Consider the following 20,585-nt stretch of genomic DNA (forward strand, 5'->3'; position numbering starts at 1 on the left):
ACGAGACGACTCAATAGCATGACATCAAATCAAAAAAAAACTACACCGCAATGAATCTGATCTATAGATTCGTAAGAATATATTTCTATGTTAAGGGAGGATCTGCCCTTTATTTCCTCTAGAATGCTGATATGAACAGGAGGGCGCTGATGGGAAATCTGGAAAGACGGCGCTTACAATTTGGCAAGGAAGCCCACCAGACCAATAGACAAACAAGACTTGGCTGCTAAAACTATTTTTCTTAGTCAACTAGAAGGTAAGGTACCATTAGCTAGCACACCTTGTAAATACTTCAATTCTGGAAACATTGGCAACTAATGAAGAAAAGTAATACGGTGATGGCGAAAAAAGGAGCCAAGTTTTTCCACCTTCCTTCCTTCCTTCGAAGCAGTGCTACACTCGCATTTTCTTATAAATATCCCGATCACAGCCATCAAATCATGGCATGCTCAGCAATTTTATGGAAAAGAGGGAACAAAATCCGAGTATTTTGTACCCCCGGCCCACCTCCCAAATCAAAACATCTAATTTATAGCTAAACATCTGATTCCCATGAATAAAAGAAAAGGGAGAACATTTTCTTTTCCCCGACAACAAAACTAGAATAATAAATATTGTCATGCAAAGCCAAACAGAAATTCATCAGGGGCAGTGCATAACATGATCAGGCTTTCATCATAATTCACTCATCCAGGGGCGTTGGGCACTACTAGTGATGAACCACTTGCAATAAACTACGAAGAAATTCAGAAGCATATACCAGGTCAAATCACAACCACCTTGAATTTGAAGTAAAGCTGCTGGCACAAAATAAAAAAGGACAAAACACACAACTGAAAATAGAGCATAGCTAAATTAATCATCCATATGTCCAATCAAATCCATTGACAATATATGCCCAAAGAAAAATTTTTTCCCCCCAAGTTTCTTATCCCCCTTCCCAAATTTGCTCCGACCCAATTCTTCTCCCATCAGAAGCAAGCATCCAGCAGGCAGCAACAGCACAGAGCAGCCAAACTGCAGATTTAGGACAATTAGGTTACAATAAATAATACCAAAGTACAAATGCACAAAAACACTTATTATACTAGTTGTTATTTTCAACATCCAATGTTCTCAGCTACTCAATTTCCTAGAAGCTTAACTTGTTTGACCTCAATTTTGTCATCTAGGCTGCGCACATGCCTAATGCCATCAACGAATTTTGTATCAACAAGACAACAAGTAAACTATTACAGTACTCTATATTAGTGGGCTCTGCGAAGGTTTCCGCTGATTTCCTCCTCCATTTAATTTAAATTTAAGAGAAAACAAAAACCACACTAAAAGCAAAACCACTGAAACAAGCCAACGAAAAAAAGCCCAACAACGTTGATGACGCGCACTTTCCGTTGCTTGCGCATCACGCATCATGTCGGTGCCAATAATTGGGGCCCAGGATTTGAATACACGCATCCCACTTTCTTAAAGACAAACGCATATTTTCCGTTCTTTTTTTTTTTTCAAGAAACTCCTAACTTCATCTCCTCTAAATAATCTTGAAAGGAAAAAAAATGGAAAAGAAAAAAGGTGTCAACAGAGAACCATGCCCTGCTATCTCCAACTGTAATGACCAAACAGCCCCCCTCCTTCCCTCAAAAAACAAGTCAAAAATCATTGAAGGGCTACTCTAAGAAATTGAGATAGAATACTGGGGGCAAAATGGTCATGCAAAAAAAATCTCTAACAACCGTCGCAGTCGACGGAAGCAGGGTATTCCGAAAACCGACAGAATCGATCAGAACAACAGATCCAATCATGTATATCCACCGATTCAAATAAAACTCCACGGGAAAGACATTAGGGGAAAAAATTTTATACTAGCGTAGATGATGATGACGAAGGTGAGAAGGGGACTGACCAGCCTTCCATGAAACCGGAGCTACCGCTAGATTGCTGTTGAGGAGGAGGAGCAGCATACTGGGGAGCGTATTGGGGAGGGTATCCCTGAGGAGGGTACCCCTGTGGGTATCCTTGTGGAGGGTACCCCGCCGGAGGGTATGCGTCCTTGGCATATCCTTCCGGTGGATAACCTATACCATGCAACAAACAACAAATCACACCAAAAATTCAACCCCAAAAAAGAAAAAAGAACCGAACAGTTCCGACTAGATCGAATCAATTCAACAAAAGCAGATAGAAAAGTAGGAAGATTAACCAACCTTGGGCAGGGGGAACACCAACAGGAGGTTGCTGATTGTAATAACTCATGATTTATCCTCTTTTTTTTTCTAGGATTTTTTGTTTGTTGGGTTTTGATATCTGGGCTTCAAGATGGTTTTGGTATTTGATGGGGAACTAAAATTGAAAGGGAGGAAAAACCAAGGAAAGGGACAAAAAAAAAAGGATGAAAAGCTACAAAGATAATGGGGAGCAGGCGGGATGGGGTAGTCTTATATATTTGATGGTTGGGGAAATTGCGAGGAAGTTGACAACTGTTTACAAGAAGATAAAAAAAACCTACTGCTACTGCCCCACTAACAAGGAGTAGTAATTTCCAGTTTCCCGCGGTTATTGCGAAATTAATCTCAAAATTTTTAAATTATAAATATAAAATTATTTTCTTAAGAACATAGGAAAATATACTGTATAAATGAATATATTTTACAAAATCATAAAAAAATTTCCTCTGAAAAACAACAATCCAAACAAGGCTGTTGCGGCAGAGAAATATAGGACTTATACTGGTTTTAGTAATTTTTTAACATAGAAAAATACATTGTACATGATGAGAGGCATATAGGACCTGTACTAGTTTTAGTACAGTAGTTTTTGAAGTTACGTACCACTACGCGTCAAATCGGCGTGCAGAATACAACTTCAATGCTAAGTAAAATGGACTTTTGATTGCCAACAGCCTCTTGGGCAGCCGCTTGGGCACAAGTGTTTTGACGGGTGTGGTAGGTCAACCCTTGTCACTTAATCGTGGCTGTCATTTATAAGTGACGCGCTCTCGAATGGGAATCCGTTGCCTTTTTTTTTAGATTAAATTAGAATAAATTATATAAATACTATTATTGTGATAAAAAAAATAGACTTTTGATTTGGTAGATATAAAACGTATTCCTAAAATTCGGCACAAATCTCTGGGTTGTTGGTTGAATATATAATTTTTTTTAAAAAAAATCACATGAAAATTTTCTGTCACGAGTCAGGGCAAAATTTTTGTTTGGAAAGAGATTTTTCACCAAAAAATCTCTAAATTTTCCGTAAACACATTTTTCAATCACCTTTTTGTTTCACATATATCAAATTGTTACAATATATTTTTTATAAAAACTCTGAAAAATTGCAATCCAAACACCACCTCTGTGTCACGAGTCAGGTATCTCCTTGCTGTTGAATAATACAGTAACTCATTTGGTTTTAAACCCCCAATTTTGTGGCCTACTTGTAATAATATACCAAAAGAATCGTACTCTAACTCCCAGGTCATGCCAATTAAGTTATGGCTTTTTCTATTCTTTGCCCGGAAGGCATGCTATAAATTTCAAACTTATCACTCATTTTGTAAAATTTAAACTTGTCCTGGCAACTAAACTAGGCTCCTTACCCACCTCTTATTAAGGCACGGAATAGAATAATCCTTTTTTCATTGAAGCTTAATATATTGTCGTCTACATTTTGGCTTGATTCCTCGAAATTCCCTGCGACTTGGAAGCTTCCAACAGGTCAACTTTGATCTTTAGTAAGATTTGGTTAGCTCTAAAATTCCAACCTCATATACACTTCTGAGTTTGTTTGGAAAAAAGAATAAACTACGGGGTTTGTTAAGTAAAACTCCCGTCTGTCTATGTGGAAATTTTCCACTAGAATATATAAGGATTAATCTTCTAATTATTGATAGCGTATACATTTTCACCATTAGATGCACAACATATAATATAAATTTGAATTTAAAACTTAAATTTTGCATATGTATCGTATATCCAACCGTGATAGTACATAAACCTTCGCTGTATATAAAATTTACTCAATATACAAAACTACAAAGATTAAGGAACTAATAAAGTGACATCTGTATAGGCCTGTTTTAACCTCTTCTTAAGTATTGACTTGACGTCTTTGCTGCACCACAAAAAAAAAAAAAAAAAAAGCATAGGACAAATGTTGCATTAAATAGGGAGTAGTAGTATATAGATAGATGTTTTTGATCCTCAATTTCTCCATAACAATTTTTAATTTGCATGATACTACTGTGATGAAGTTAGTATGGACTTCCAAACCTAATACTTCTTTTATGAGGAGATTCATGCTGTAACTGGTGAGTGAAATGATGAATCAATGAAGTAGCTAGTTGTAATAGCAAACTTCTATTCCATATGTTTGTCCGGGCGAACGAATGGTAATCACTAATAGTTGGTTAGAATCGTATTCAAAGAATAAGAATGTCAGCTCAGGGATCAAATATATATATTTATTCGAGTATAAAGGACAAATACTCCTTAATTGCCAGTAAAAGGAATGAACTTTCCAATGCTCGACTATTACGTACGTTAGCAACTCCCGGAATATTTATACGCTCCAAATGATGATAGCACCTCTTATATTGAGACTTGATCGTCTTGAACTCTACTTCCAGAAGCAACTCCAACTCGTATGGTATGGTGGAAACACCATAGAATCGTCCCTGTACTATATATCTAGTTCAGGACTCTTTTCAACAATGCTTGAAAATCACTCCTCCAAAGAGGGATCCATTAAACTCCACTGTCCAGGTAATTACTGACTAGAAGGGAGCTCAATGGACCTTTAAAGAGGGGATCCTCTCGTACTCCTGAACCGATGTGAGAAAGGAGAAAGGGGAACCCTCATACTAACGCTGGCTATTGCTCTCTCCGTTTCTTGTTATCTAGTTCACTTCTCTCCCAGGAGAAAACTAGTACTCCCCTAGCTAGTAGTAGTATACGGTCCTGGAACTTTTTTAAACTCTTCCAACTAAGTGAAGGTTAATCTCATCATGCATGGGCTACGAAGGCTGGCAAAACTGTCAGATTCCTTGGAGCCCCCGTTAGGTTAGGAATAGGACATGACTTGATGGGCGCTTTCTTGGGATCTTTATTGGCGTCGCTTTCAATCCATCTCCGTAATCTCATCTTCTTCTGATAAAACACTACTCTTTTTAAAGTTAACTTCTTATAAATCCTATGTTTGTCATCAATTAATGAGAGGACAAAATCCTATGCACATTTACAAATTTAATTCAAAGACTACCAGCTCCACGATCAGCACATATCGAAATAGCTTAGGTTATTGATGCTAAGGTTTCATAAAACCAGTTAAGTGGAAATTTTGGGTTTGTCGAACAACATAACGAAGAATGTAATACTAGCTGTAAAATAAAGTGGGGCCGTCCGGCAGGCAGCTGCAGCCGCCCCTGGATGTGAACTTGATCATCTAAACAACCAAACACAGGTTCTCTACCTGCACCACGAAGACCCTCCCCCAACACGAATGCCACTGCTACAATAATACACTACTAATGTGTATCTCATGTCCACCAATGATGGCATTCGCTTGTATCACTTGGGATCCTCGGTGACAAGTTTCCTATGCCAATTCAATGCCACCTCTAGCATTCTGCCAAGTGTCCTATTATTATTTGGGTCAGTTCTCGTTCAATGCAGTATGACAAAATCAAAACTAAAACTCCGGAAAGAGTTAATTGAATGAACAAGTGATGGAGAGTCCTGTACAAACATACTAATAATTCCAACTTCGCTAGATTTGTAGTGAGTTTTTTCTTTTTTTTTTTTTGTTTTTAATAGGAAAGAGAAATTTACTGCAATTGGAATGGAAATAAATAATCAAAATTTTAGATTTTGCTTTCGTGTTTAGTGATAATATCAATTTCCCTGGATTTATAGTGAGTTTTTCTTTCATTTTTTCTTTTCCTTAATAAAAAGGAAAGGATCACAAAGAGAAAATTACTGCAATTGGAACAGAGATGAACCGTCAGATTTTAGATTTTGCTCTCATCTTTGAAAATATCGTCACGTTTATGTTAAGTATTCAAGACTTTTTTGGACAGTAGAATATCAAGTAAAGACAGAGTAGAGTATTATAGTCAGAAAGGAGACGATATATTCATATTAAAGTATTATAGTCATGTAGGAAATTTTTGAACTAGATTAATGGCTAATGAAAGGTTTAACCCTTTTTCTCATTTCCATTTGAATTTGATCAGATGGATAACAGAAAAGGTTGTTATGGGAATAAAGTATGAAATTGAATCATTTTAGGAATATTTTTTGTGAAGGGAGTTATTTGTCTCCAATGTCTCCAAAATTCTACCCATAACCACCTGATAAACCTTTGATTATCTGGTGGAACGATTATCACGAAACAAAGAAAGAAACCTAGGCTTCGTTTGGATTAGCTGTTTTTGGGTTTGTTTTTCAAAAACACCACTGTAGCATTTTGAATCTGAAAAACAAGTCCGTTTGGATTAGTTATTTTTGGGGTTGTTTTTCAAAAACTATATGAAAAACTTTTACTGTAGATTTTTTTGGATTATTTTTAGAGGTATTTTTGAAACATATTTTTGAGTATTTTTAGAATATTATAATTTTTATATTTTTATATAAATATACATTTATGCATTTATAATACATTTATATTTACAAATGTATAAATGTGTATTATTATAAATGTATAAATTATAAATGAATATTATATAAATGTATAAATGTATAAATTATAATTTTTATATTTTTATATAAATATGCATTTATGCATTTATAATACATTTATAGATATTTATAAATAAATATATTTATATATTCATATAAAAATATATAAATGTATTATATTATATATAATACATAATATAAATATATTTATAAATGTATAAGTGTATATTATTATAAATGTATAAATTATAAATGAATATTATAAATATATTATAAATTATAAGTGTATATTATTATAAATATATAAATTATAAATGAATATTATAAATGTATAAATTAATATATTATAAATATATATTAATATTATGTAGAAATGTATTTATATAATTAATATTAATGTATATATGTATTGATATTATGTATAAATGTATTATATTATATATAATACATAATATAAATGTATATTTAAATGTATAAGTGTATATTATTAAAAATGTATAAATTATAAATGAATATTATATAAATGTATAAATTAATATATTATAAATATATATTAATATTATGTTGAAATGTATTAATATAATTAATGTAAATGTATACATGTATTAATATTATGTATAAATGTAAAATTAATATTATGTATATTAATATAAATGTATAAATGTATTATATTATATATTATACATAATATAAATGTATATTATAAATATACATAAATATTTATATATTATGTATAAATGTACATTTATATAAATGTATAATATAATATATATTATATTATATATAATATATTATAAATATATAAAAATATATTATAAATAAAATAAAATATTTATAATATGTAAGTATAAATATATAATATTAGAAATGTATAATATATATAATATACATTATTATTAATATAATTTATGTATAATATACATAATTGAAATATACATATTAATATATATTATAAAACAAAATTGAATAAATATATTTATAAATTTATATATAAATAAATGTATTTATATAAATATATAATATTTATTTCAATTGATATAATATATATAATATTATACATAATTGAAATAAATATATTTATATTAATATAATATATATAATATACATAATTGAAATATACATATTAAAATACATAATTGAAATATACATATTAAAATATAATTGAAATATACATATTAAAATACATAATTAAAATATACAAATTGAAATATACTTATTAAAATATACAAATTAAATATACATAATTGAAATATATTTGGAGTTGTTTTTGATATATTGTTTGGATATGGTGTTTTTGAAGTTGTTTTTGAAATACACATTACTGTAGCATTTGGAATGTGAAAAACAGTTTTTCAAAAACAGGTGCAAAAACACTCAATCCAAACGCAGCCCTAATCTTCCTATTGCTTATTTGGTAAGGCTCTATAAATAACAGAAGTGAACTCATAAAAAGGTAGACATCACTACAATTCTTATTTTACCTATTAAGCTCCCAACTAACTTGAACGTCGGAATTACAACGAGGAGTTAGTCCTAACTAGATTAAGCATCGGAGTTACAATGGGAAGTTAGCCACAGCTGACTTGAGCGTCGAAGTTACAATGGGAAATTAGTCCCGTATTTTGTCTTTTGCAGGTCAACTGGCCGCCCTCATCTCCGTGGTTGGATTCAATTCTGCTCCACCTTTTTTAGCTCTTTCACTTGACAAAAAAATGCTATGCTAATAATAGAAAATGAATAGAACATGCCTCTAGTTAGGAGTTGCAATATAAGAAAAATTACACTGTGAATTCAGATCAGACCAATTGCACGAGTTATTCCATAAATATGTGCATGTACATTTTTTTAGATCTAGTATGCAATAGGTTCAAGTTCAAAACTGATGCTAACATCTGACGAGAAGATGCAAAAAATTCTAAATCTAACATATAAACATGAAAAAACTCTTAGATCTAACAAAAAACTAAACAATAATAATGTATTTAGTCCAAAAGAATTAGCATCAGGTCCTGAGACAACGAGCAAAGTCCGCATAACAATGAGCTTTCTCTGCCTGCAGGTTGTACGATAAAAAAACAAGCAAAGTCCACAAGAATTAGCATCGAGTCAAAATTGTTCTAGCGTTATTTGAATTGGCATCAGGGGCGCAATATTAGAGCTGAGTCTGCTGGACACTCGGTTGCCTTTCTAATGCAAATCTGATTCATTGCCCAATTGCAATGTAGATGTGGCCTTTTATTCAGAAACAATTTGGTTTGTTTATTTTGACAACGGCACTGTGATCTGTAACTAACGTGGATGCCTTGCTGGTTTCTAATTGCTTCACAAATGAATTGTCTATTTTCGAGCCCAACAGGCCCAGTTGCATGATCCGAGCTCTTTCTTCAACCAGTTATAAGTTTCACAACTTAAAATTTGTTCTCATTTTTCCTTGTCAAAATAAATACTCCCTCAGGTTATATACATGAAAATAAATTTGCACTAGGAAATGATGCTGAAAGAATCGCATATATGTATATATATATATATATATACATATATCGTTGTGGGAAAGATTACATCTGGAAATTTGTGAAAATTTGCAAAAAGAACATAAATTTTGTGTTGTGAGCAAAATTTAATTTTGTGTCCCAAAAAAAGACAAAAAAATATTATATATGACATCTTTTTCTTTTCCAGAAAATGACCATTATTTTTCTTTTGTAGAAATATTGAAAATGTTCTTCTTGTAATAAATTATATATCATCACAGTCAATTTAATTTTTGGTAATTAATTTGGCTAAACTCTTTTCATTTTTTTTAAACGATCAATAATAGTTCTTCACTCTCTCATCTTTTTTGACGATTCGAACCCGTCACCTATTAATTATAATTGAAACGTCTTACAAACTAAATTGCGCTTTGTTGTCAATTTGGCTGAATTCTAATGCTAAGATTATCTCCTTTGGTCCTCCTCCTAATTGATCGTTTTGAGATGCCATGCGTGTGTATAATTTGGCTTCATATTTTTAATCATCATGCCATGACTGAGGAATTCATATTTTTGGCCGCCTTCGTTTTATCGCATAACTTGTAGTTGAAGGAAGGATGGGGGCTGCAGGTTGTGCTAACTTGCAAGCTGGGACATGCGTCCTCAAACTGACTGAATTAATGCGAAGAATGCCTAATGCTCCAACCTAAAACTTTGACTCCTACAATTTTTAAAATTTTGTTAATACCTTAATGCATATTGAGGGATTTCGTGCTGGAATTGGGTTAGCAGATCCAGGTTGGTTCACCATCTTCTGACCACGAACGACCCTACGGGATATCGACTGAAGAAAATATAAATCAGTCAAAAAAAAAAATTTTCTTTTCAACTAACTCCTAACGTGTTCGACAATGATTTAATTTTCTTTCTGTGGAAAATAGCCATTCTTGAATTTTACAAATTTGAAGGACAATTTTTTTTTATTATAATTTCTTTATGCCATTAAATACAGTTTGTTCTTTATGTGAAACGATTCGGGAGTAGTCTTATGTAAAAAAAATTTGTGCGTCATCTGTTTAATTTGCATCAAAATCCTTCTTCCAAAAGTTTTAAGCCTTCGTGGGATATTAAGAATTTTGATAAGCATTGTATGCTTTATTTTATTCACAGATTTACTTGTTTAGTATTTATTTCTACAGAACCACAGGTGAGGTGAATGAATAAATTTAATGCTGCACACAAAAAAAAAAAGAAAAAAGAAGCACCATTAGATCACTAGTCTTTTTTTTCATCAAATTCAGTCCTTTATATTTTCCAGCGTCATCTATAGAATTGCATTAAACTTTTACTCTTCAAATAGAGTTGTTGTTATTCTTCTTTTCCTCTTTTTTTTTTTTCCCCTTTAAAAACATAATTAATAATCCTCAATTTCTCATCAAACTACAAATCCACAAAACTCATCAATGAAGAACAAACATTAGAAGTGTGCCAAATATTAACTAAATGTGTAAATCTAAAAGAATTTTAGGGTCAAGAGGAGCGTTACATCTCCGTGAGGATCATCTAACACGAAACGAAAAAGAGAAAGGACCCCAGTCCGCAACAACTTCATTCGTCACAGCAGATAGGGAATTGTTGAACGATGCGAATAAAAAGTAAAAACCATTTCTTGACATTTGCTTACAAAGGATACAATCAATTTTTTTTTTATTTTTGACAAACACAGACAAGTAACACTAACCACCTTGTACAATACGAAAAAATACCATATTAATGTTAATCCAACTTGCACCTGGAATAATCCTTTGAATCGCCAATGATTAGAATGTCAACCACTAATTCAACTCATTATGTTGTTTTGCGTTACAACAACATTACCTAACTTAATATTAAGTTGGTCAACATTAAAGCTTTCCAGGCTATGATTATAGTACTACTATATGTCTAATTGAATTCACCTTGCAAAAGACGTGCCACAGGACAGTAGTTTCTACTCTCAAGAATGGTCGGATACATAACGTTTGACCTAGCTTACGACCTATTAATCTCGCCCCAAAACACACAAAAAAAAAAAAAAAGAACCCAAAGGCAATAATATATAGTAGTATTTTTTCATAAGAATCAATTAAGTGACCTTTTTTTGTCTTGATCATGAGGGTTGATCAATTCTTGCAATTCATATTACGTCTTTTTTTTTTTTTTTCTCACTCCTCCTTTGTCGGTTTAGTAAATACATAACACATAAATCCAAACATTAATGTCTATAGTGCGTAATATAACAACACAATATCATTTATGTCACATGTAGTCAATATTATTCTTTCCCCAACCTTGAGATGTCCTAAATAAAGGCTATCTTTTTTTTGTTTCTTTTACATCAGCGATAATATTTTTATAATTTAATTTATCCTGTGTAAGGAGAGTTAGCAGGTATACAAATCTGATTAGATAAAAAAAATGTTCTAACACTTCATTTAATTTTTTTTTTGGTTACAGATGTAATTTGAACCTTGACCTACAACATAGCCAAAAGAGGAATTTAGTCCTTCGGTGGCTCGGTGGTTCCTAGATAAAGGTTGTCATGACGTTCGTATGTTGCTTGCATCGTTAGGTTCGCCTTTCAGGGGAAAGAAAATGATAGTAGTATACTGCTACCATAATTGTACAGATTAATTAATATAATGGTAGATACAGAATGAAGAAGTAGTAGAAGGAGATGATTAAAGTTCGTTGGCTTCCAAGTAACAAAGTCATAACTTCAGCTGCCTGCCTTAGCCTAACCAATAACCATCACTTTCCTACTAGCAGTAGCATCTCATCAATCATCATCATCATCTGCCTATTTCCTTTGATTCTTTTATCGGACTAGTACTAACTGGCTCTTTCCTTTGAGCAGCAGCTTCCTCGCTTTGTCATCAATAGAACTGACAACTTAACTCCTACATGCACATGCACTTTTGCATGATTCAGATATTGGGTAGCCCAATGTTTGATTGAGGGTTGTAAGACTTTTTGGTTTTGCAGTTATTTGATTTAAGACTTCTTGGAGAGAGGGATGACGGTACCGGCGAAGGGGGATGAGTTGGTGCCACACCCGGTGAAAGACCAGCTCACCGGCATTGATTACTGTGTCAACAGCAACCCTTCTTGGCGTACGTTATTTTTCTGAAAAATTGTCACCCCTACTTTTCTTCTTCTTCTTCTTCTTCCCATTTTAGCGGCTCGTAATTTGTTTGAAATTGCCCCCAGTTGACACTCTGGTTTTGCATTTTTTGCTTGCTTGTATGCAATGGTGGCTTTGTTGGACTGCAAAATGCTCAATGTCAATTTTTCAGTTTCCAATTTAGAACTTCTGTGAGAAGCTGGGGTTGGCCTGTCGAATTGACTTTCTTTTTCATGCTAGTAATGCTGATAACATGATTGACAATTAAGAAAATTCAAGCGATCACTTCAAAATTTCTGAGCAAATGTAACCGTTGATTTGCCAACAATAAAATTGCAGTCGAAGCAGTAATTCTGGGATTTCAGCACTTCCTGGTGATGATAGGGACTACAGTCATCATCGCCACCATCATTGTTCCCCAAATGGGCGGTGGTAATGTAAGAGTCTTGCATTTAGAAAGCCCAATTCCAATTCAAATAGAACAATTTTGATTGGCTGCTAATCCGTTTGGAGTTTTCTTGTTTTTTGATTGTACCACCTGCAGGTAGAGAAAGCTCAAGTGATACAAACTATGCTCTTTGTCTCAGGAGTGAATACATTGTTACAGACTTGGTTAGGAACCCGGCTTCCGGTCGTGATGCGGGGATCATTCACTTACATAATCCCAGCTCTTTTTGTTGCTTTAGCCACTAGATTCAACGTATATGTTAATCCTCGTCAGGTATACGTCTGCCAAGCATTGGCAGAGCAAGACGCGCACGATACTCTTTTGTCCCGATAATCCATCTTATTTACCATGTCTTCATTTGTTTCTGTCATCAAAACTTTCCCAGAGATTCAAAAACACGATGAGGGCAGTTCAAGGGGCTGTCATGCTATCAGCCATACTCCCAATATTGATTGGTTTTTTGGGTCTTTGGAGAATTGTCGTGAGGTGATGTCTTAGTTGTTACTTAATAGTACTACTACTTTTTATATTAGTACTAGTAGAATTTGCTCGATTTTGTTTTATTCATTCATATTCTAGAAAAGAACTCAATTCTATTTCGCCTAATATTGTAGGTTCATTAGCCCTCTTTCCGCTGTTCCTTTGGTAACTCTGGTTGGCCTTGGGCTTTATGAACACGGCTTCCCTCTGGTAAGAGCTCATCCAATTTCTATGTCCAATTCATTTTTTCATTTAAGGTGATGATTGGCCAATTGAATTTACATGGGATGGCTCAACCAAACTAATAGATGTAGGTAATCTTGTGATGTTAAATTGCGCTCACGGAATATTATTGTGTATGTTGGAACGGAAGTTTATTCCTCGCTCCCGATCATGGGTTTATCTTGAGGAAAAAAAAAATAGCGCACTGTTTCACTATAGCTTTTTCATTTTTGTGCTTTACTTTGTGTTTTATCTTTGCTGTCACTTACCAGTAATACAGATTATTTTCATCTTGACAAGTTTTTCTCATCTTTATCTTCTTTCATGCTTGTAGCTGGCGCAATGTATCGAGATTGGTCTTCCAGAATTAATTATTCTGGTTCTATTATCTCAGGTAATTCTTAATTTTCAAACATGTTAGTTTCTTGTATCTTAATTTGTGTTTTCTCTCGATTTGAATGCTTTGCCCAAGTGTTCATGGTACGTGCAATTGATGTCTTTGCAGTATACGCCTCACTTCTATAAATTGAACCGCCCCATCTTCGATCGATTTGCTGTCCTAATCGCTGTAGGACTGGTATGGGCATATGCTGCACTTTTGACTGTTGCTGGTGCATACAAAAATAGCCCCCCACAAACTCAGTTCAGTTGTCGTGTTGATCGATCTGGGCTTATAAGTGGAGCTTCATGGTGAGTACAAATTGATATCTGTGGTTACTTGTATTGGGTCGTCAGTTATCATGTTTGGCGTCACTGGTGTCAGTAGTATCAGCTGTAATGATTTTGGCACGGGTTCTATGCTTAGGACATTTCATTTCACTTCTCCTTCTTTCCTTCCATATGTAGGATAAGATTCCCGTATCCATGGCAATGGGGTACTCCCAGTCTGCACGTTGGGGAAGCTATTCTGATGCTGGCAGCTGCTTTTGTTTCTGTTGTTGAGGTTGGCTTGTCTCAAACGCATATATTGGTTGCTTAGCTCAGAGACATTAAAGATAGTTGCTTCTGATTCAGTTGCCAACATAATTCAAAGCTTTATATACATAAATACCTTTATTATTCTCTATCTAAACTTCTTTTATTTGCCATCCCCTTTTTTCTTTGGGTGTTCAGAAGATGTACTTAATCATTTCTGTTGTACTTGTATCCTTTTATGATAAGTTTTCTCCAACAACAATTTTGATTTCTAATGTCTGACCTTTTTTTGGGCAGTCTACCGGGGCGTTTATCGCAGCAGCAAGATTTGGGAGCGCAACTCATACTCCGCCTTCCGTTTTGAGCCGTGGTGTTGGCTGGCTGGTGGATACCAATCCCCTTATAAATCATGATTATTCTTTTCAGCCTCCGCAAGCTTTTTTGTTTAATTCATTTCTTTTATATGGTTGTCAGGGGATAGCCATTTTGTTTGATGGATTATGGGGGACAGGAAGTGGATCGACTGTATCAGTGTAAGTGCAACACTCTTCCTAAACCAGCACTAAGCACAATCCGGCTTGCTCATGTTTCGAAAGCGCCATAAGTTTCGTCAGTCAACGAAGATAGTCTTTATCTGTGCAATTCAATATGTAATGGTCAGTTACATTACATATGTAACGCGCAACAGAACAGATAAGAGCAGATTTACTGAACAATGTGGCGAGTCTGGATTAGAAATTATAATCTTGTCACCTATTTTAGTTTCTGATATCAATGTTTCAGTTAACTTCATTATTAATCACACGATTTTCACTTCTTGATCTATTAAAAACTCAAACTGTTCTGATAATCCCTCACTTCTTTGTGGTTACTTCAGTGAAAATGTTGGTCTGCTGGCATTGACGCGTGTTGGAAGCAGAAGAGTAATCCAAATATCAGCTGTTTTTATGCTTTTCTTCTCCATATTAGGTATGCCGTTGCTTCAATATTTGGAAGGGAGACATGATTTAACTTTGTTTCTTCTCCTAAATTTGTTTTGAACTTGGACTAACCTTTGCCATATGTGAACAGGGAAATTTGGAGCTGTTCTCGCTTCTATTCCATTGCCTATTGTTGGAGCACTCTACTGCGTGTTGTTCGCTTTGATGTGTACGTATGTGTTCAACGTTATTGTTTAGAATGGAGCAAGCCATGCGGTTATTAGTATCCCTGAAACAGGAAGAAAAGAATTGTATAGCAACAGGAAAAGGAAAAAAAAAAAATGGCGCGCTTTTTGGTAATTCTGCAGCTTGTTTCTTTCTCCTTTCGAGTTGATTCTTCTCTCTGTCTCGATGCAGCTTCTGCAGGTCTTGGTCTACTTCAATTCTGCAACCTCAATAGCTTCAGAACCAAGTTTATATTAGGCTTCTCCTTCTTCATGGGCCTTTCAGTACCGCAGTACTTTAACGGCTATGTTTTAACAAGCGGCCATGGCCCCGTCAACACACATTCCCTCTGGGTATGTATTTTTTTTTTCCATGCTCTCGGCTGTACGTCCATAGGTTTAGCTTTTCAAGGTCACCAATCATCATAAAATCTTCCAACTCGGAGAAGATTATTAGATTTGTCTTACACAATTTAAATCTGCAGTTCAACAAATTGATGACGGTGATCTTCACATCCCCGGCTACCGTAGCGGGCATTGTGGCCTTATTCTTGGACATGACGCTGGCACGCAAGCACAGTCTAACCAGGAAAGACAGCGGTAGGCACTGGTGGGCAAAGTACAGGACCTTTGAGAGAGATCCCAGAAGTGAAGAATTCTATGGTCTCCCTTTTGGCCTTACAAAATATTTCCCCTCAGTTTAATCACATACATTCAACATTGCCGCTTCATCATACACTCGCAGCAGTACAATGGGCAGTGACATTCTTATTTTCTTCTGGTTTATACCCTGTTAAGATTAATGGTAGAGGGATACTTGGGAGGTAAAAAGAAAAAAGAAAAAGAAACCTCATTTCTCATACTATTAGAGATGATGGAAAAGTAATTCGGTACACAGATGATGATAGTAGTTTCAAAGCTGTTCTGCTTTTGGTGGTGTTGTGCATCTGCTTCACTTGCTAGAGGCAAGCGCAATCTCTCCTTTATTTTCATCCCCTTTTTCTGTAGGTAGTTGTGGATCATTCTCATCGGTGGCCCAAAATTCATTTGCCTTTCCTGTGTGACCCTAGAAATTTATGGACGATACTAAAAATTTATGGCCTATGGGCCAAACCAAGAAGAGAAGAAAAGGGAGAAAGAAAGGTTGATGCCCTTGTGGATGTCTACGTGGGGTTAATTAGGCCTGTCAACGGGTCGGGTCTAGACCCGGATCCGAATCGGATCCGTGAAATTATTGCGGGTATGGGTAGGGATTTAATTCCGTTTCCCGGATTCGGATCCGGATCCGTTTTGCCAAACAAAAAAATGGGTCGGATACGGAATATAGTATTCCGACCCGTATTAGACCCGGATCCGGATATAAATGAATTAATAATTTAAAAAATATATATTTATCAATATAATTTGATTAGGGTGATGTATTTTAATAAAGTTAATTTGATTTCTTTTCTTATTTGGTTTTTTCTTTGCATTAGTTAGAAATTAGTTTACAAATATATTTTTTTCTCATTTTTATTAGAAATTATAAATTTTGGTAAATTTGTTCGGGTAGACCCGGATCCGGATCCGGAACATAGAATAAAAGACCCGTCGGATAAACGGGTCGGATCCGGATCCGGCATAGTAATTCGGGTCCGGGTCCGGAATAATGAATTCCGGCCCGTTGACAGCCCTAGGGTTAATACTTAATTGTGTAGACACAACACAATAATAAAGAAGCAAAGAAGATGGGAGGGAGGTGCAAATTCCAATCAGCTGTGGGCATTTCAGTGGTTAATAAGATTAAGTTTGATCAAAGGAAAGGACTAATTTGTCATCCAAAATGTACGCAACGTAAATTGTCAAGGTGCCAAAACCAAGGGAGGCCCAAAGCGCTCCTCCTTTTACCTCTAACATGAGGTGGAGGAGGAGCATTATGCGTACCAGTATCCTATCATTGACCCAAGTCCACAGATCACAATAACAATAATAATCCCATCTTCCATTGCCCATCAAATTAAGAGAGTGGAAGCCGTACCTCTTTATGCTGTCATTTCAAGTGCCCATATCAAGTTTGTTTTCTTCCCTACAGAACAAGAATGAATTAGGGATCACATCTTACCCGCACCAAAGTTTCCTGCACCTCCCCCTTTCTCAAGAATCTCCGTTTCTTCTCCTCTTCACATTCTCTTCTTTTCTCTCTGCAATCAAAAATTTTTTTTACTAATCTTCCTGCTCTCTCGTACAGACCATATTGCAAAAACCCAAAACTATTCGTGTTTAAAAAACAAAAATCGAAAACCACGTACTTCTGTTCCAATTGCTAGTTTCTTGAATTTTTATAGAAAAATATATTATAACAAGTTAATGCATGCGAAGTAAAAAAAAAAATAATCAAAAAATGTGTTTATTAGAAACATAAAAAAAAAAAAAATTTGAGAAAAAATAGAATACAAACAAGGCCAGCATTTTACAGCCAAAAAATGTATTTATTTAGACAAGAGAACAAAAACAACATGAAAACGCACCCTCTTCACTTCACTTCTCTTCTCTTCCCCCTAAACAATTAAAAACACACCTTGTAAAAAACATGTCCTCACTTGTCAAACCGTAATCTGCCATGTGTCTCTCGAATGCTTCACAAACCTTCTTAATCCTCCGCCTAGTAGTAGTGCCCCTTCCGGCTCCTCCGACCTTAGCTGCTTTGGCCACCCCCCAAATATGCCATCACGCGCCGCCATCTATAACTTGCCTCGCTGTCTGACCACTGCCCTCCATCACCATGTCTGAGCATTCAGCTGCCGGAAGTGCTCCCCTCTACTGCCCCGAGGACACCGATGAAGTGGTCCAATCCCATCCCGACGCTGCGATCCGCTACAATCAGGAGCCCGATGATGAGTCCACCATCAACCATCTCTTCGACTCCGAGAGCCACCATATGCCCTCCCCTGACTACCTCCTCCGCCGCCTCTGCCTCCACCACCTCACCTCCCGCCAAGACTCCATCAACTGGATTCTCAAGGTGGTCTAGTATATACCAGATATACACGTCATCTACATTTTTATAGTTTTTATAAAAAAAAAATTTTGTCTACTTGTAATTTAGTACCATAAACTTTTAAGGTTTGGGAAGTTTTAACCGAGGATGTTGTTGGGGGAGCCTGGAGGACAGGTCCATGCACGCTACGATTTCAAGCCCGCAACGGCTCTCCTCGCCGTCAATTACTTTGACCGGTTCCTCTCCTCTTACCATCTCCCGGTATGCTGATACTGGAACTTGGATACGTAGTTTGTATTTGGTGTAAATAAATACGTACATTGTGGGGACAATGTATTGGTAGTGGTAGTGGATACAAGATGGGCGGGTGATGGTGGGTATGGTTTGATTGCAGGGAAATGGGTGGCAATATCAGCTGTTATCGGTGGCCTGCCTTTCCCTGGCTGCTAAGATGGAGGAACCACGCGTCCCCCTTCTCATTGACCTCCAGATTATGGATCCCACCTACGTATTCGATCCCAAGACTGTTCAAAGGATGGAGCTTTTGGTGATGGCCAATCTGGATTGGAGACTCTCCTCCGTTACTCCGTTCGACTTCCTCCACTACTTCATCTCCAAACTTTCTCCACTCTCTGCTCATCATCATGCCTCTCCACAGCCCCCACACCCTACTCCTACTGCTATTCACATTTTATCCACATCTTCTGATCTTGTTCTAAACACCATCCGGGGTATTTATTTTTAGCCAATTCGATCAATATTTGTAATTCTGAATTATTGTGGTATAACTACTCTTTCTTTTACGGTGGTACTAAAACTTATTGAATTTATTGTTTTTTTTTTCATTTTGGGTATGTATGTCAAACAGTGATAGACTTCGTGAGAATCTCGCCGTCGGTTGTTGCAGCGGCTGCCGTGGTATCAGCCGCCGGGAAGGAATTGGAGTCATTACCCCTCACATTTTACGAGAGGGTGGAAAAAGTAATGAATTTTGTACATTTGTGGTCGTAATTCGAAATTCGCAGTTTTAGTGTGGTTGTTTTTATGATTGAAAGGAAAAAAAAAGGAAAATGAAATTATGGCGTACTTTCTTTGCCCTGATTTTGACGTCAAAGTCGAAGCATCGTAAGCTGTGAAAATCTGGTGGTGATTTCTCCTTTGTTTTTTTTTTTCCTCTTCTGTGTTGGTCCGGTCGTAATTTTTCTTGGGGACAGGAAATGGTGAGAAGCTGTCACCAACTAATGGAAGAGTATTTGGTGGACACCTGTCCGAGATCTGACCGTAAAGTCAGGTCAAGGATGCAGATTCTAGCTGCTGCGCCGCCGAGCCCAGTCGGCGTCCTCGAGTCTGCGGCTTGTGTTAGCTGCGACACGCGTTCCGAGAATCCTTGTTCGGCGGCTGGGAGCGGGACTATTGGCGCCGCTCAAGAGCATGAGCCGCCGCAACCCAAGCGGTTGCGATCTTCTGTTGGGGATATACAGGAATTGCAACGCTAGACCAGCCGTATTCATATGCTGCCCTCCCCTTCCTTTTCATGTTTGCAATCTACAGTTAATAATTTTATTTATTTTTTATTAATATTTTTTCGCTCGTAGCTCTCTTTGCCGTTGGATTATAACACCTTGGACGGCTTGGATTGAAGGAGAGTAGAGGAAATATGTATATTTTATCTTCAGTAATTTCTTAAAAACTGTATGAATTTTGTAGTCTTATGGCGGCCATATTTGGCCAGGCTGAGTCAGTGGATTAGCCTATATAAAAGGACCCATTTTGTGAATTATATTTGCTTGCATGTGGTCTCCTGATGTTTCAATTATGCTCTCCATTCCAATCATATTATGATTGATACCTTTTGGTTCCTCTTTTTTAAAAAAAAAAAAATTTCAATGGCATCTTCTTTCATGTTTTTTTGGTCCCTTTTTTTTTTTCCTTTATTTTTTTTTCGAATCTTAAACTAAAATCTCCTATTTTCGATCTTTGTTACCTTATCATCCAATCTAATCCTTCCATCCGAGGGGTATTAGCGTGTCATACCATTACGCTCACGTGAATCCGTTTCTAGTGCATTTCTTTCCTATCGATATGTAGAGTTCC

At 35.8% G+C, this 20,585-nt stretch overlaps 3 protein-coding genes across 3 annotated transcripts; 2 read left to right on the forward strand and 1 right to left on the reverse strand.

The window, feature by feature from the left end:
- Positions 1-757: 757 nt before the first annotated feature.
- On the reverse strand, positions 758-2,407 carry LOC113731535 (uncharacterized). Its single transcript, XM_027256855.2, has 3 exons — positions 2,202-2,407; positions 1,901-2,072; positions 758-1,017 (listed from the first exon to the last, which is right to left on the reverse strand). Exons 1-3 carry the CDS (start codon positions 2,248-2,250, stop codon positions 972-974), a joined length of 267 nt encoding a protein of 88 aa, XP_027112656.1. The 5' UTR covers positions 2,251-2,407; the 3' UTR covers positions 758-971.
- A 9,478-nt stretch (positions 2,408-11,885) lies between these two features.
- Positions 11,886-16,521, forward strand: LOC113731536 (nucleobase-ascorbate transporter 7). The gene is made up of 14 exons (XM_027256856.2): positions 11,886-12,294; positions 12,645-12,742; positions 12,850-13,026; positions 13,139-13,239; positions 13,368-13,443; positions 13,790-13,849; positions 13,961-14,145; positions 14,302-14,398; positions 14,668-14,754; positions 14,845-14,903; positions 15,248-15,339; positions 15,442-15,519; positions 15,708-15,868; positions 16,000-16,521. The coding sequence occupies exons 1-14, from the start codon at positions 12,198-12,200 to the stop codon at positions 16,216-16,218; spliced, it is 1,587 nt and encodes a 528-aa protein (XP_027112657.1). The 5' UTR covers positions 11,886-12,197; the 3' UTR covers positions 16,219-16,521.
- A 1,468-nt stretch (positions 16,522-17,989) lies between these two features.
- On the forward strand, positions 17,990-20,268 carry LOC113731537 (cyclin-D4-1-like). The gene is made up of 5 exons (XM_027256857.2): positions 17,990-18,515; positions 18,666-18,752; positions 18,886-19,222; positions 19,360-19,472; positions 19,706-20,268. The coding sequence occupies exons 1-5, from the start codon at positions 18,276-18,278 to the stop codon at positions 19,985-19,987; spliced, it is 1,059 nt and encodes a 352-aa protein (XP_027112658.2). The 5' UTR covers positions 17,990-18,275; the 3' UTR covers positions 19,988-20,268.
- Positions 20,269-20,585: the final 317 nt, after the last annotated feature.

This window comes from Coffea arabica, chromosome 2e, assembly GCF_036785885.1.
Source record: "Coffea arabica cultivar ET-39 chromosome 2e, Coffea Arabica ET-39 HiFi, whole genome shotgun sequence".
Taxonomy (NCBI): domain Eukaryota; kingdom Viridiplantae; phylum Streptophyta; class Magnoliopsida; order Gentianales; family Rubiaceae; genus Coffea; species Coffea arabica.